The sequence below is a fragment of the Populus nigra genome, chromosome 1 (assembly GCF_951802175.1).
Source record: "Populus nigra chromosome 1, ddPopNigr1.1, whole genome shotgun sequence".
NCBI classification, from domain to species: domain Eukaryota; kingdom Viridiplantae; phylum Streptophyta; class Magnoliopsida; order Malpighiales; family Salicaceae; genus Populus; species Populus nigra.
Window position 1 is genome coordinate 7679969 of NC_084852.1, and position 17746 is coordinate 7697714.

A 17746-nucleotide genomic window follows, 5' to 3' on the forward strand; every position below is an offset into this window, starting at 1 on the left:
GCTCCTAATTTTACATCAAATTGAGATGGGGATGTAATGTATTTTTTAAAATAATTTTATTTTAAAAATGTATTAAAATATATATTTTTATTTTTTTTATTAATACATTCAAAAAATATTAATTTAATATTTTTTTAAATAAATTGTTTTTTAAAAGACATTTAAAAACAAAAACTGCACCGAACATCCTCTTAGATTACCTGACACCAGTCCACATCCTCTCTTATCAATCCTTAATTATTATTATTATTATAGTACTAATTAGTAATTACAACAAACAAAAAAAATTTAATTACCTTAAATTAAACCCACCTCTTCCTCTTTCCTTCCTTCCTTCCTTCCTTCCTTCCGTGTATTCTTTTATGCCTTCTTTTACCATCATTAGGGATCACGGGGGGTCCCACAAAACTCAAACCCACATTTTAAGGTTGATTTTATCACCATTATTTATAGCTTCATTGTTTGTGCTTCATTACATTAATCAATAGTTTATTAGCTTCTTTTCTATCATGTGATGTGTGTTTCTTGTAAAATATTAATTTTAGTGTCACTAATCGGATTAAAGAAACAAGAACTGCCCACTATAGTATTCTTAATTGTTTCTTACGTGCTGTTCTAACAAGAATCACATCATCAGATTAGTTTAATGATTCACACCTGTAACCCATGCTCTTATTTGCTTTTCATGTTCTCACCTTGAGTTTCCAATTCTAGAAAGCCAAATTCTAGAAAGCCATGATCTTTATTTTCATCAAGAACAGTTTTTTTTTTTTTTTTGGCACTGATGGCCCACAAAGTTTTCCAATTTACCATCCCTTTTGGCTTCTTTGCAAAGAAATAAACAAACAAGGTTGAGGCTATGGTGGTGCCACGTAACTCAAATGGAATAAAGCGGGGAGATGAGCCAAAGAGCGAACATGAGCTTGTGGCTTAAAAAAGAAAGAATATCATAATAATTTCATGAAGAACTATATAATATATAGAGTGAAACAGGGCATGAGAGAGAGAGAGAGAGAGAGAGAGAGAGAAAGAGGTATTTTTTTCCTTTTTTTTTATTTGAAACATGTTGATTTTTTCTTTTGTGGAGGGGTTTTGTTTGATTTTATTTTTGAAGCTGTGAGGGAAAAATGAGGGAATTTATGAGGCTGTAGTGTTTAGTGGAGTGTAGTAACTAAAGTCTTGTTGTGTTGTGTGGTTCTCTTTTGGTCTAGCAGGATCAGAAATATCCATTCTTGGTGCTGCTACAGGTACTTATCCCTCCCTCCTTCTCTCTAGCTCTTCTTTTAAATGGCTGTATATAATATTATTGTGTGTGGGCTTTTGTTGGTTCTGATGCATGTGTTGTTTTTTTTATGAAACCTCTGGGTACGTGTTTCTAATTCTATATTGTAAAAAGGGTATCTTCAGTTTTTCTCCTTTTCTGGATATTATTGTTGCCTTTGATGTTTTTTTTTGTGCTGGTGCTTGTGTTGTTTTGGTGTTGAACAGTGCACGTGTGAGGACTTAGTTTTATAATTCCGGTGGATGAAGAAAGGAAAGGAAAAATGTGTGTAGTATAATGCAAGCGTTGATTTTTCTCTACTTTTTTAAAATTTTCTTATTGGTTTATTGATGTTAGGCTGGTTGCGGTTGTCTCAGGAGAAGTGTGCTTGCTAAAAGATTTCATCTTATTTTCTTTAGTGTCGGCTGCCCTGCAAGGGTTAGTATTTTTATTTGAGGAGCTGAGTTATTGAGCTTTGGCTTGATCAGAAGCAAGGTTCTTTTTGCTATTTCTGTGAAATAAGGTATTGATTGAAGATGGTAATGGTGGAAGTTAGCGAGTGTGGTAGTAGCAGGCGAATTCCTCCATTTCTTGGATGTGTTTGTTCTGGCTTACATGCAGCCCAAGGGGGGTAACCATGGAGGGCTCATCTGAATCTGCTTGGCAGAAGTCTGGTAGTTATAGGGGATTTAATACTTCAGTAGTCACCAACAGGAATCTAAGATCCGCATCTTACAATTCTGGGTTTAGAAAGGAGACTGATAGGGTTGCTCTGGCTCGTCAAAACCTAAAAACCCAGGCTGGTACTTTATCTGGGGTTTGTGAGGATGAAGCTGCAGTTGACCATTTTGTCCAAAACATGGAGTGGAACGATGTTAGCTTGAGGCATTGGTTGAACAAACCAGAACGGTCTGTTGATGAATTTGAATGTTTGCACATATTTAGGCAAATAGTCGAAGTTGTAAATGTGGCACATTCACAGGGAATTGTTGTTCACAATGTCCGGCCTTCTTGCTTTGTCATGTCATCATTTAACCATGTCTCCTTCATCGAGTCCGCTTCTTACTCGGATTCTGGGTCTGATTCTTTGGATGATGGATTGAATAGCCAAACTGTGGAGGTTAAAAATTCTTCTTCTTTCCCCCATGACATGTGCCAGCAGAGAAGTAGGTTACAAAGTGAAGATTTTCTACCTGCATCTACTCCAACAAATGCTTTATCGGAAGCCAGTTGCATGCAGTCCAGCTCGCTTTATGCAGCAGATTTACCATTAAGGGAAGAAACAGAAGAAAATAAAGTCCTTGGTACGAGGAACGTTGAACGTGAAGAAGAAAGGAAACAACCATTTCCAATGAAGCAAATATTGCTGATGGAATCCAGTTGGTATACCAGCCCTGAAGAGGTTGCTGGTTCACCAAGCTCTTGTGCTTCAGACATCTACCAATTGGGAGTTCTTCTTTTCGAGGTTCGTAATGATAATGTTGCATTTATGATGTTAACGATCAAAATTAGAGTGGATTCAAAACCATTTCTTGTATGTGTTTCGAACTTTTGACTTCTATTTCAAGCAGAAAGTTCTTCATTATCTAAATGGCATGTAATAATGTCTTAAGAGCTTCTGCTGTTTACTGTCTACATTGATGTGATATAGTTCTACTTGTGAACAGCTGTTCAACCCATTCACTTCATGGGAAGACAAGAGCAGAACTATGTCTAGTCTCAGACATCGGGTTCTTCCTCCTCAATTGCTGCTCAAGTGGCCAAAAGAAGCTTCATTTTGCTTATGGTTACTGCACCCTGAGCCAAGTAGTCGGCCAAAAATGGGGTGAATGTTAATTTCCTGCACCTTTGTTTACTTTACATTTTATGGTAGCATCTGCCTTAATACGTGGATGAGTTTTTTCGAGGTCTTCAAACAAGTACATTGTGTGCTTATGGTTACTGCACCCTGAGCAAAGTACCTTTTTTGATTGACATTTCATCTTATTTCTGTTCAATCAAATTTTCAATGTCTTACTCTCATGTATTGTATGACAGAGAATTGCTGCAAAGCGAGTTTCTTAATGAACCAAGAGACAATTTGGAAGAGCGTGAAGCAGCAATACAGCTTAGAGAGAGAATAGAGGAGCAGGAATTGTTGCTGGAATTCCTTTTACCAATGCAACAAAGAAAGCAGGATGCAGCTAATAAGTTGCAAGATACTGTTTCTCTTCTATGTTCTGATATTGAAGAAGTCACAAAGCATCAAACTTTTCTTAAGAAAAAGGGAAGCACATGTAAAGAAAGAGGAGAGGGTGATCATTTAGCATCAAATCTCCCTCCCCTGAACATTTATGATATTGACGATTCTTCTAGCTTGGGTTCCCGAAAACGATTTTGCTCAGGTCTTCAGATTCTCAACATAGAGGGATGTGATGATAATCTCGATGAAGGTCGGAACTCAGATACATCTGTAGAATCACAGGAAAGTCCTCTTTTTAGAAGTTCTCGATTGATGAAGAACTTTAAGAAATTAGAGTCAGCATATTTTTTGACAAGATCCAGACCAGTCAGGCCACCAGGGAAATCACCATTTGTTAGAAATTCACCAGTAAGTGGTGATGGGAGAGGTTCCATTGTTGTGACTGAAAGAAGCTCCATAAATAGTTTAGCACCGAAGGATCGGTTTATTGAGGGTAGACAACGTGGATGGATAAGTCCATTCCTGGAGGGTTTGTGCAAGTATCTATCTTATAGTAAGTTAAAAGTGAAGGCTGACCTGAAGCAAGGGGATTTGTTGAACTCTTCAAACCTAGTCTGCTCTCTTAGTTTTGACCGTGATGGAGAATTTTTCGCTACAGCTGGTGTAAATAAAAAGATAAAAGTATTTGAATGTGACACAATTATAAATGAAGCTCGTGATATCCACTATCCTGTTGTTGAAATGGTAAGTAGGTCAAAGCTAAGCAGCATATGTTGGAACAGATATATTACAAGCCAAATTGCTTCAAGTAACTTTGAGGGTGTGGTGCAGGTAATGGCTCAAACCTAATATTTGATGAGGCTTTTGTCTTTATTTCACTCGATTGTAAAGCAGTTGCTCAACATGTTCAGGTATGGGATGTTACAAGGAGTCAAGTGGTAACAGAAATGAGAGAGCATGAGAGGCGTGTGTGGTCCATTGACTTTTCATCAGCAGATCCAACAATGCTGGCTAGTGGGAGTGATGATGGTTCAGTCAAGCTATGGAGTATCAATCAGGCAATGCTAATTTTGCATTTGGTGGATGTCAGCTTTGAAACTGAACGTGCTAATGTTATAGAATTTCTTAATGTGCTAATTTAATTCTGGACATATAATAAGCTGATCCTCATACTTGATTTTCTTATGCAGGGAGTAAGTATTGGTTCCATCAAAACAAAAGCCAATGTCTGCTCTGTTCAGTTTCCCATGGATTCTAGTCGTTCTATTGCATTTGGTTCAGCAGATCATAGAATTTATTACTATGATCTCCGTAACTCAAAAGTTCCTCTGTGTACATTGATTGGACACAATAAAACTGTGAGTTATGTGAAGTTTGTAGATACAACCAATATTGTTTCTGCTTCCACGGATAACACGCTGAAGCTCTGGGATTTGTCAATGGGCACGTCTAGGGTTATTGATAGCCCCCTTCAATCCTTCACAGGCCACATGAATGTAAAGGTATGTTCAGTTCTCATACAATAATTAGCATCTGTGTACTATTTTTAACCTTTTTTGCGAGGGATATTGGATGAGAATTGGCCTCATTTCGATTAGCTGTTAATTTTCCTGGTCTGTCACAGTTGTGGTTAGTTTAAAGTTGCACTAGAATCAGGATTTGCAACAAAGAAAGCATTATGGTTTTGCTAGTCATGAAAGCCTGTGCCTTCGAAGTTGATTTTCTTTCAAAACATGTTTCGCTTGGTTGGAAAGTTAGCTTAAGATTTATTAAGTATATGTTTTGGAGAATGTATATGACCCTCTGAAAGTTTTAATAAAAAATTGCACAATTGATCTTCATGTATGCTAATTATATAGTTGGCAGAACTAGGGCTGCTAAGCAATGCAAATGGGGGTTACTGGCAGCAGATGAGGTGACTGAAATTCATTATTGCAAGTTAATATACTACTGTATCTTCATGTTTCTTTGTGTTGATCTACTGTGAAATTTGTTTAGTTATATCAGCTACGCCGAAAGCTTTGGTAGTAGTAGTATTCTCATGGATTTATATTTGAATACAAAGTTCTAGAATAGTCTGTTTATGCTCATTGAAGTTAGGGATTGGGTGCTCATAATTATTATGACTGGTCATCATGTTAAATATTAGAAATTGAAATGCCTACTAAAATAATGAACTAACAAAGGAAACATTTAAGGGTTTTTTTTTTTTTTTCTGGCCTAGGTACTTCACCATGCATATAAATTTGATGTTAAGTTGCTTCAATTTCATAGTTTATTATATTTTAGATGTACTATTCACAGTGATAAGTGTATTTTATTGGTGGTGGAAAATTGTCCATGCTTGACATCTTTTGTCTATTTATGCTTATGTTGTAGAACTTCGTGGGTTTGTCTGTATCAGATGGTTACATTGCAACTGGCTCGGAAACAAATGAGGTACTATATATCTTACTTTAGTATTTAGAGGTACCTCGCCTTTCCTCAATGGATAAAATTATGGTTTCTTTTCAGTGGCAAAACAAACTTAACTGTATCCCCTGACTTTAATTATGATGGTATAACCATCCAAGAACTGGTGGCCTCTCTCTTCTTGCTTGACAAGCCTTGTTACTTGAGCTGCATAAGAACTTAGGAACTTCTTTAGAAAATCAACTTTTCCTCGTCAAATGTTCAGTTGCTTTTTGGATAACTGTGTGGAGCTTTCAGTACATCTAACTAGGTTAACTCATTAGATTCGCCGCCTTGGAAAAGTTGACTGAAAATTAAGAAGACCTACCTTAATGGACACAGAAACATAACCAACATCCATAATATACATAGCAACTTGATTTTTTCTAAACCCCAACCCTTTTAGTTCTAGAATTAATATAAATAGCAAACCTAGTGGGCAAAAAGGAAAAGGGGCCTAGTAACTAGTGAGCTAGTTCAAGACATATTCCAACACTTTACCTGCGCTCTTTTTGGCAGCACATGATCTTTTCCCTCGAGCTCCAGGGTTTAATCCATGTAACACGAATTGCATTGGTTGTATTGACTTTTGGGTGACACAAGACTCAAAACTTCTATCCCCTTTACCTTACTTTGTTCAACAAGCTTATATCAGTGTATAAAGGGAGGAATGGAGACTGAGTTGAATGGAAGTCATAATTAAGTTGTTAAACAACACAATAGCCATACTCTTTTCACTCGCATCATGATATTGTATTAACTTTAAGCTGCTTTTATTTTCGTGATTGTGATGGTGCCTTTTTTTTTTTTTATTGCCTAACTCTTAACACCCATCAAAACTCAAGCAACCATGCTAGTGAAGTGACTTCTACAGCGCACATTATAGTACAATGCAAGTTTCATTCATCATTAATTTTAATATATTTTTGTGGAATAGGTTTTTGTCTATCACAAGGCTTTCCCTATGCCAGTGCTGTCCTTCAAGTTTAACAACACGGACCCGCTTTCTGGCCATGAAATGGATGACGCTGCACAATTTATTTCTTCTGTCTGTTGGCGTGGCCAGTCATCTACTTTGGTTGCTGCAAATTCTACTGGGAATATCAAAATCTTGGAGATGGTTTGATGTGGTCTACGCTCCAGACAACATGATTTTAGCTTAAAGGACCAAAGATGGTCTTAGTGCAGGGAAAATGGAACGAAGACGATAATCTTTCACCAAAGGAAATTGTGTAGCTTACTTATATAGTAACCGGATGCTTTTTTTTTTCCTTAGAAAAAAGAAAACAAAAACAAGTTTTGGAATTAGACAACAGTAGCAGAAATAGTCAACACGAGAAATAATGGTCTCGATTCACTGTATTATAGATAGAATTCAGGGGAAAGGAAGAGCAAAGATTATGTCTTGTATATTCTGCAATGGTTATAGTTGATCATTTTTTATAATTATAATGGATAACTTCATCCTTCACCTTCTACTTGATGGGACCAATATGTTAGAGTTCAACATTAGCTAGGAGTTTATGGTTCATAGGATGTTCTGATATTGTTGGAATTCTGCAACATCAAGATCAATGATTTATTAGAGTTTTATTATAGTTAGGAGATAGTTGATTAGTTTCTAGATAAAAGATAGAAGTCTTAGCTTAATAGGATTTGTAAGGCTATTTAAAACCATCTTGAACATTCAGAAAATAAGAACAAGAACAAGAGAAAAAACGTAGCTGCTGTTTTGTTTTTTTAAAGTAAAATCTACCTAGGCTGAAAAGGAGAGGAGTAATCATAGTTGAGGAACAAAAACGAAAAAACGCATGCACAACAACAGTTTACACCAGATGTAAGTAGCAGCTTGCACCAGACGCAACAACCTCCTCATTCGTGGCAGTAGCTTGTAGCAGTAGCAGCGATTAGACTTCTCTAGCATTAGCAAGCAGACGTAGCAACAAGCTTGCAGACTTTGCAGCAACAAAATAGTCGCAAAAACTCCTCCAGCACCAGCAGCCACGTTCCTCGCGCCAGAAGCAGCTTGAATAACAGCTTCCAAGTTGATTGAGTAGCACTGGCAGTTTGTAACCAATCTCAGGTTCAGTTGTAGTTTAAACTGTTCTTGCAATAGCATGGGAGATATCCAAATTGTTGGAGGGATTACGAAGCTTAACAATCAAAATTACAGTACATGGTCAACATGCATGATATCTTACATGTAAGGCCAAGAAGGTAGTCCATGTCAGTGAAGACACACAACCAGCCGAAGACACTAATAAAGTTATGCGCAAGTGAAAGATTAAAGATGACAAAGCAATGTTTGCATTGAAGACAACAATTGAAGAAGATATGTTTGAGCACATTCGGGATGTTTCAATTCCAAAAGAAGCATGAGATACCCTTTCTAATCTTTTCTCATAGAAAAATGATACCAGATTGTAACTTCTCGAGAATGAGTTTTTATTGATAGATGACACAATAAGACATGACGTTCCTCAATTATTTAATAAGATGAAATCAACATGTCATGAGATTTACAAATTAGAACCTATGTATCTAATGGAAAAACCAGGATGAAAAGAATAATCATCCATGATTTAAGACTTGCATTCTACTCAACCATCACTAGTTTAGTTTGAGAACCTACTTGGTTAAGAAAATATGGTTAAATAGATTAGATAGTTCTCATTGAAGGGTTGGGAGGAAGCACTCCACACTAGCAATGACAAGAGTAAACAATAGCATAATCGGACATAATCCATAGTTGGCACATTGAAATGAATCAGATAAGGATGGTGATAAAAAAGAAGAATTATCACAGAAAAAAGCTTTTATTAAGGGGGAGCTCCAAGAAATTACAACAACAGTAGAAGGTTTGAAGGAAAATATCATGAAAGTGGTCACATGAAGAAAGATTGTTGGTTCAAAAAGCATTCAGAAAGCAATACTCCTATTTCAAGTTTAGAAATATAAGTTAAAGATGAATAAGACGGGGAAGCATTCTTTGTCATAAAAAAGAAGAAATTAGCATTGACAATGAAAAAAATTAAAATTAAAAATCAAATCAATTATGAAAGTGATTGGATTATTGAATTCAGGTGTTCTAATCACATGATAGGTGATAAACAAAATTTATAGCATCTAATAGAGTACAAAAGAAGTTGCGTGGTGGTGACGTCTAAAAACTAAAGATTACCAATTTGGTGGTGACATTTATTAATGAATTTTCAAGGTTATATGGGTCTTTTATGAAAGAAAAATTAGATACATTCACAAAGTTTAAAAAGTTTAAAGAGTTAGTTGAAGGGGAAATATGAAGAAGGATTCGTTGCTTGCTTATCAACAACGAGGAATAATATAGTTCGAATGAGTTTTCTCAGTACTCACAAGTTCAGATATGTCACCAATATACTTGTGCTAATACACCATAACAAAATAGAGTAGTTAAAAGAAAAAATTGATGTCTTATAGAAATTTATCGAAGTATGTTATATGACAGGAAGGTGCCACACATAACAAGATATAGTGTTTGATGAAACATCATCCTATTGGTATTTGGGAAATGAGGTGATTCCAAATTTCAAAGGCTATGAAAAAAAGGCTATAACAATAGAATGATGGACAATCTATATAGGTCCAATCAAGTTGAGAAAAACCTAGAGAGTATACAATAATGCTATTGAGGAGCAAAAAATTGACCAGAATAATTGGCAAACTACTGTTTATCAACAACATATAAATAGTGACCTAGTACAATAAAAATATCATATTCACAATCATATTTTAGAAGGTCAACTAGAGTTCATAAGCCAAATTCTAAGTATGCCAACGCAACCATAGTTGAAGAAACAAGTGAGAAAAAACCTAAAATGCTTGAAGAAGCATCACAAAGATCTAAATGGATAAAGATATAAAAGAAAAATGTTAATGCGTTAGAGAAAAATTAAACCAAGAATATTGTGCCTAAACTAGTAGATGTGAAATTTATATCCTATAAATAGGTTTGCAAGATTAAATGTTGAGCAGATAGATCAATTGAAAGGTATAAAGCTCATTTGGTGACTCATAAGTTCTCACAACAATTTAGATTGGACTATGATGAAACATTTAGTTTAATAGCAAAGCTCACAACTATTCGTGTTCTACTTGCATTTATAACAAACACAAACAGGAGACTATGACAAATGGATATGAAGAATGCATTTTTTCATGGGAAGTTTGATCGAGAAATTTATATGAATTAATCAGTGGGTTTTCATAGTAAAGATCATCCTAAACATATGTGTAAATTGACAAAGACACCTTACAGATTAAAACAAAACCAAGAGCTTTGTATAGCAAGATTACCAAATTCTTTATTCAAGTAGGATATCTAGTAACACCTAGAGATTCCAACCTATTTGTGAAAGCCAATGGAGGAAAGATAGCTATTATATTAGTTTATATGGATGATTTGATTATAATTAGTGATGATCAATTAGAAATTCCCCAAACAAAGGAGAACTTGTCAATTTGCTTTCAGATGAAATAACTTGGAGAACTCAAGTATTTTCTTGGGTTAGAGGTTGATCATACACAAGGAGAAATATTTGTTTGTCAATAAAAATAATCAAGAAATTTGTTACAAAGATTTGGGATGCATGCTTGATTACAAGCCATTTCTAACAGCAATAAAACTAAATCTCAAGATGTGTGCCCATGAAGGAAAAGACTTAAAAGAAACAACAATGTATCAGAAATTGATAGGTAGGTTGACTACTTAGCCTTGACTAGACTAGATATTTTATATACACTTGATATAAAAAATCGTTACATGCAAAATCCAAAGAAGTCTCATTTGGAAGTGGTTAGAAGAATTTTGAGATTTATGAATAATATAGTTCGTTATGACATTCTATAGTTGGTTATTGTAATGCTGATTATTTTATGGCACTCTATGATCTACAATTGATTATGTGTTTAAAATTGAGTCATGAATAGTTTCTTGGTGTAGTAAGAGACAACGAACAATATCTTTACTAATAATATAGGCAAAATATCGAGTAGTAGCAATGACAACCCAAGAAAGTACTTGGTTGATACAATTATTAAATAATTTGCATCAACAAGTAGATTATGCAATAGTGTTGTAATGTGATAATCAATTAATAGTTTGTAAGGCACAAAACCCAGTGTTTCATTCTAGGAAAAAACAAGAAAAAGTATTGCAACATGAAATTGAGATGAGGTTAGATCAAGACAAATAAGCAAGTTGCAGACTTGGTTACAAAAGGCTTAAGCACTGTTAAACTTGAATTCTTTTGGCATCACCTTATAATTCTCTAGCCAAAGGATGATAGTTCCAAATCTCACTACTCTTTTCTTTCTGTGAAGGGCACCTCACTTGGTCAAGAGACCATTGATCATTAGAAACATCGACAAATAATGTTACGAGGTGAGATGGGAGCGGTAGCAGATGAAGAGTAAACTTCATCGAGCATATTCATGTTGCAAAACAAGTGCAGGCACTTTTTCTTGGTGCTGTGAAAGCTCGACCCACTATGGCTGATTACTGGAGCCAAATATTTTGCCTTGGAAAGGCTACTGCTGGTTAATGGAAAAATGGTTCTGAAGAAAGAATTTGAAAATGTGACTAGTGTCCAAAGATGCGTTTAGTCTGAAACCTTTTTTATTTCAGAAGACGAGAACTCCATTCGTTACACTAAAACCTCTTGGAATATTTCATGCACCCAAGATTAAGAACATCACTCTGTGATTCAGTCAGAAGTAAAATACCCACACCAATACTGAAGAATTGAGGATTTTACTGCTCATAACCGGAGAATAACTCTCAGCAACACATAATCACACTATTCTACAGCCACAGTGAAATCAATAGTAGCACTTTAACCAAAAAGTTCAGCCAATAGCATCACCCAACAAAGCCTGATATCCAAAATGTGTCTCTCCTCAGGTATGAAACAGAAGTCGCATCATGTCCTTTTATGTCAACATCTCCTTAGAGACAAAGACATGGCAATTGACAAATAATACTATCATACTCCATTTGATTATAGATTATAACTTCAACCCTATTCAGCTATTATTTTTTGTAGTGGACACCCTTGCTTTCGGCACCAAGCTCCCTTGCTTGTTAATTGTGCCTGTCTAAATGATGCAAGCTTGAGAAATGGCTTCAAAGCTAGAAACTAAGAATTCTGAATTATGAACCCACTTAAATGTGGAGGCAAATTGTAGGCTACCCACCAACAAAACCTCTTCAATGCCACCATTACCTTTTCTCCCTGTAAACAACAAACCACATGTTTCCTCCGCCCTACGAAAAATACCCATCTAAAAAGGAAAAAAGAAAAAAGAAAACCCTAATTCCCATTATCAAAGTTTCAAGGAATTATTTTCCAGCACATCATGAGGAATGAAGAGGGATGACTGATAATTTAACAATGCATTGCTTGATTCAACAACAACAACAATAATAATAAAGAAAAAAACAATACATTGCTCGACTTTGGTGTTTGATGCCAAATAGGTAGCCATCACAGAGAGTGACTGCTGGGGAATTCATTAAATAGGTAGCCATCACAGAGAGTGACTGCTGGGGAATTCATTAAATTCAGCCGTCAATCACCATGTTTTGACTACCTTGGTCCAATAAACTTGGTTTTGATTTGAGCACCTCCTCTTTATATCTGACTAGCAAAACAAGCCAAGGCATCACAGGGGCCGAAAGGAAAAGGGAAGATCTAGCAATTATCTGTTCATTTTATTAATGACTCGACGACTAGATGCACAAGAAGTTTGTAGCTAAAAAATGAGTTGGTGGAATTGAGACTTCATTGGCCAAGGAAATTATAATACATTTTACTTGCCAGCAATTGTCAAAACATGCATTTATGTCAATGGATCAACTCTACTAACCTCTACCAAATTATAAGGTGATAATTATTTTTAAAAATATTTTTTATTTAAAAATATATTAAGCTTTTTTTAAAAAAAAAATTTATTAAACAATATAAAAACAAAAAAAACCATATTTTGAAAATAGGATTTTTTCTCTCTTATACCCAAATGGATACTAATTCTAGAGCAAACCTCAAATATACATCCAACTATTAAGATAATATCAATTTTACTCCCAGAGTATTTTTTTATATATTTATTTTTTTTAAAGCTTTCCATTTATATTTCTAAGAAAAAAATAAATTTTACAAGAGCTTTATTTTTTTATATTTTTTTCTTATTTTTATATTAATTTTATCCCTAATTTATTTTGATAAGAGTTCTTAATCGAGAATTTTTGAAATCTTGAATGCAAAATGGATACAAAGATTGTTTTGGTGATAAAACTGAAGCCAGTTATATAGTTGAGAGGTTTTTTTATTTTTAAAGATTTAATTAATTGGGGATCTTCATTAATACAAGACCGCGTGCCAAGAATGGTTCAAACCGGAGACCATTCTTCTCAACATGGGATCAAGTGAATCAAATAATGTTAGTGCTTATAAAAGTCTTGCTAATTGATTATGCTAAGCAAGGAAGAGGCTTAACAAATAACGACAACATTATTCTGCACAAAATGTTTAATTTAGATCATAGGTTTATCCGAAAGATGAAAACTAGAGGCAGATCTTGAGTCCTCTTCCATGCTTAGGACAACATACTCCATGACAGTACTTTAGAAAATGCAAAGTAATTTCTTCTGTGGTAATTGAGTGTTTAGGATTTTCATCATAAAACTACACTGCAGAAAAAAAATGATCAAATTATTTGGAACAGAAAATTTTACAGCAACACAAGGAATTGGAAAAAAAAAAAGTACTCCGGAAAATTTCCGAGCTGTGTGGTATAACAGGTCTAGGAGAGTAGAACCTGAGGAAAGGTAATGTGCTACACTAGATTGTGACCGTACCAAGTTTGTAATGAAAAACTAACATACTTAGATTCTAAGATAGAATGAAGCCTTAGCTGGAACTTCAGCATCAAGGTTCATTTCTCAGAACATTTTTTTTAAGACCTTTTTCTGGCATGTAGATTGAAGTTGAGTTCTTTTCCATCTGCAAGCAAGAAACATTTCCAAAACCTATTTACATTGGTTTTGTTTAAGCTTTGTATTCAAAGCTACCCTAGCTATGAGGCGTTTCAGTCTATGAGCTCCAGGACCTGGTTTTATTTTGTCCAGGTCCCCAACCTCAGAACATTTGGGTTTACCAGAACACCATCCACCAGGAGTGAAGCTCCCATTCTTCCGGTGAAGTAAATCCTTGTCAATCTTATCCAAGACAGGGTCATCTCTCTTGAATTTCCTGGCAAAAGCAGCACCACTCGCAATCATATGGTCTGTGTCATTAAGGGTAAGGGTGTGAGGATGCTGCTTAGGAGGATTGTCCCAAGCAATGTAGTGCAAATCATGACTGACTGCTGTTTGAGCATACTCTGGCACATTGCATATTACTGTGTGAAAGTATCCTTCAGGTGAGGAAACGAAGTTTGTGTAATACATCAATAAGGTTCTTGGTAGATTATCCCAACCCCAAATTAAGTACTCAACAAACGAGCGAGTGAGAACCATCCATGCTGAACCTGCATAAACAAATGGAATCCATTTATGAAGTTCATTGAAAGCAGAACAGCAGGCCTTCGTAGTTCCTAGCATTTTTAGAGTTTCAGTTGCAAAGCACATGTTGGAAGCCATCAGGACTTCGATTTTCAGTAAAGCAATGGCTGCAATTGAACACCTGTTCTGAATTCTACAAAATAGCTGACTGGACTAAACACCAATTGGTTTGTTAAACTGAAAAAAGAAATGATAACCTATGAAAGAGACGCCATGCATTCCTGAAACAAACTCCTAATGCATCAGATTAAGCTGTAGTTGTAATCAATACATAGAGCTTTAACTCTATCAGTTACTATAGATCACAAGCAACTGAAGAATATAGAAAAAGGAACTTTTATGGCATGAAACTACAAAGATGTTAGTTACAGAAAGCATTGCCAGTTGAAAGTTGCAAATTGCAATTGCCAGTAGACAGCCTTAAACTCTATCAAAGAAACAGAGATTACCATTAAATTCATTTAGAAACTGAGTGAAGCTCTAACAGATTTGTTAAAAAATTTGCAGATTTCAACAAGTGAATCCCAATTAGTATTTATTTTATTTTATTTTGCAGGGAATTAAACATCAATTATCAACCTTACTGGCATGCATCTGTGAAAAGATTAGGGATACGTTAAATATGAAAACTAACCAGTGAATAATTTAAATGCTGTTGGCAAAGATCTTCTTGGCATCGCCCAGTATATATCTGCTTTAGTTGTTGAGTAAAGCCCAGGGTCTACAATCAAAGGCATCGCCCGTTTGTCCCTAAACACCACATCAGATATCAGATCACTCTCTGGAAACAGATTCTAAATCAAAGCGGGGGAGAGAAAGAGTGCTTACGCTTTCCACTCCAATTTACTTGTGTGCTCAATAAAGTTCAGATTTCGGTTTATGGTTGAAAATGTGTGAATAAGATCTGCATATTAATAGCAAAATAATCAGAAAGATAATTGATAATTGAAGGCAAACAATTTCACCATGACCTCCACTACCCACCCACCCACCAAAAAAGAAAAACGAATAGTTTCATATAAAATTCAAATCACAGACTAACCATCTTGAGTTACAAGAGGATAATCAGAAGCACTGAGGTTGATGAACCAATCCCAATCTTTTCCCATTTTGAGAAGAATTGCACAGGCATGAAGTGTATTAGCAACCATGGTGGGTCCTTTGTAAGTAACCATATTGGCTTTGCTGATCATATAAACATTTCCAACTTTGGAGAAAACCGGATGCTTTTCCACTCGTGACGCAAGCTCCAATCTTTCATTTGCTGGCGACTCGAGGTCCAGATGAACAACATATTGGTTCCGGGGATGGTAAAGTGAATGGAGGGTTCTCCAAAGCTTTTCCAAGTCACCTTTAGACCCAGAAACCAGATAAGCAAATCGAGGAATTTGGGAAGGGAGAGGAGGGGGAGGAGATTGCGAGACTTTTGTTTCAGCATAAACTTGGGTTGTCTGGTTGATACGGAATTGGAAAATGTTGAAGATTTGATTGATTGTGTGCAATGAAGAAACAAGACCCATGTTGAAGCAAGTTGCTAAAAGGAACAGACATATGAGGGAGCTTATAACAAGAGGGAAAGCCCATCTCTTCTCCACGTTTAGGGACCCCATTGAAAGACCTTATCATGAGTTCCAGTGACTGATCCTCACAGCATCCCAAATTGGGATTCCCAAGTTGTGCTTGCTCACTCAACAGAAACGAGAAATTGGTATTCAACAATGAACAAAATCTTTTATATACCGGATACGACGATAGGGAAAAAAACCCAAAACCTGGCCTTTAACCAGTCTAGGCTGCCAAATCACAAAAAAACAACAGAGAAATCCATTAACAAAGAAACTGCAGCTTGCGTAAACCAATAAAAATATTACACAATACGCATCAAATGATGTAGAAATAAAATATAATACCAGCACATAGACATAGGACGACAAAGAAACAATTATATTTATAAAAGAAACACCAAGAATTATAAGAGACGAACGATGCATCAATAAAATCGACCAAAGATCAACAAGTGAATCAAACAAATTAGCTAAAAATTCTTCACATTTTGTAATCAGGTGCATAAATTATCAAGCAAGTCATTCACAACTAAAAAAGTTTTTTTTTATTCAGCTGTCTAGAATGCTAAAATCTTGGCAAGCAACGTCACTACAGATCCTAAATTCCAAAAAAAAAAAAAAAAATTTGATTCACATTTGACACTTCAATGAAACAATCGATAAAAAAGAAACCACTCAAATCATTTTTGTTATCATAAATACCACATCAACTCCTACCTTTATTTATTCATTCATTCTTTCATTAATTCTTTTTTTTTTAAAAAAAAAAACAGAGATCACACAATAAGAAGCAAATCCCAAAAGAGGAAATTCAGGATTTGAATCATTGAATCAATGAAAGAAACAAATGAACCCAGAAAATACTGTAACAGAAAAGAAAAAAAAACACAAAAAGAATAGCGTAACGGCCATGGCGTGGATGATGGCACACACAAACACAGCTGAACCAATACAAGAACAAATTAAAGAAAGACAGGAACAAGAAAAGAGACAATAACTAGCGTAAATAATTAGTTTTGTTAATAAAAAAATAGAATAAACCTGTTATAGAGATAGAGAGAACTTCAAGACAGTATTTTTGTTCTTATGCTCTTTCAGGAGAGACAACGTGGAGATAGAGAGATAGGGAGGTAGAGACCACGTATTTATAAACAATAAGATTCTAGAGTGAGAGGGATGCAAATTAGGTGGTTTTTGGTTTTTTTAAGAGGACGTGTAAGCATGAAGTGGATCGTTTTGTTTGTTTAGTGCTTATCTAAAGTATGGAATATGATGTTTTTTTAAATATTTTTTATTTTTAAAATATATTAAAGTAATATTTTTTAATTTATTTTTAATATTAATATATTAAAATGATCTAAAAAAATTTAAAAAAATTTAATCTAAAATAAAAAATTCAAAACTTGATAAAAAGTTAGTTCAACCATATCCTTAAATATGACCTTGTAAATTCATAATAAAAAAAATTTGCATTAACTATATTTTAGCTCCTCTAGATTCCATAATGTTTGGTTTCTATCCTTTTCAACATTTTAAAATTTTAATTATGTAACTTTTCAAAAAAATTTAGTATTAAAAAAAAACTAAAACAAAAAAGTATTTTGAATATTATAAGATAATATAGCTCTAAACTTATTTGTATTATATTATGAAGTGTAACAATGATTTTGTTATTTTCACCATAAACA

At 34.8% G+C, this 17746-nt stretch overlaps 2 protein-coding genes across 9 annotated transcripts; one reads left to right on the top strand and one right to left on the bottom strand.

The window, feature by feature from the left end:
• Window positions 1-999: 999 nt before the first annotated feature.
• On the top strand, window positions 1000-7372 carry LOC133697099 (protein SPA1-RELATED 3-like). Of its 8 annotated transcripts, none has more exons than XM_062119478.1 (9): window positions 1271-1365; window positions 1489-1546; window positions 1639-2726; window positions 2929-3086; window positions 3299-4274; window positions 4355-4501; window positions 4634-4945; window positions 5823-5882; window positions 6832-7372. In XM_062119478.1, the coding sequence occupies exons 3-9, from the start codon at window positions 1857-1859 to the stop codon at window positions 7018-7020; spliced, it is 2712 nt and encodes a 903-aa protein (XP_061975462.1). In that variant the 5' UTR covers window positions 1271-1365; window positions 1489-1546; window positions 1639-1856; the 3' UTR covers window positions 7021-7372. The 8 variants fall into 8 exon arrangements, 7 of the variants coding, with proteins under 7 accessions (XP_061975455.1, XP_061975478.1, XP_061975448.1 ...); XM_062119485.1 differs by having other exon boundaries at window positions 1283-1365; window positions 1619-2726; XM_062119471.1 differs by lacking the exons at window positions 1271-1365; window positions 1489-1546 and adding an exon at window positions 1000-1247 and having other exon boundaries at window positions 1619-2726.
• Window positions 7373-13621: 6249 nt separating this feature from the next.
• Window positions 13622-17227, bottom strand: LOC133680780 (beta-glucuronosyltransferase GlcAT14B). The gene is made up of 5 exons (XM_062103768.1): window positions 17100-17227; window positions 15536-16286; window positions 15322-15397; window positions 15128-15243; window positions 13622-14459 (listed from the first exon to the last, which is right to left on the bottom strand). The coding sequence occupies exons 2-5, from the start codon at window positions 16101-16103 to the stop codon at window positions 13960-13962; spliced, it is 1260 nt and encodes a 419-aa protein (XP_061959752.1). The 5' UTR covers window positions 16104-16286; window positions 17100-17227; the 3' UTR covers window positions 13622-13959.
• Window positions 17228-17746: the final 519 nt, after the last annotated feature.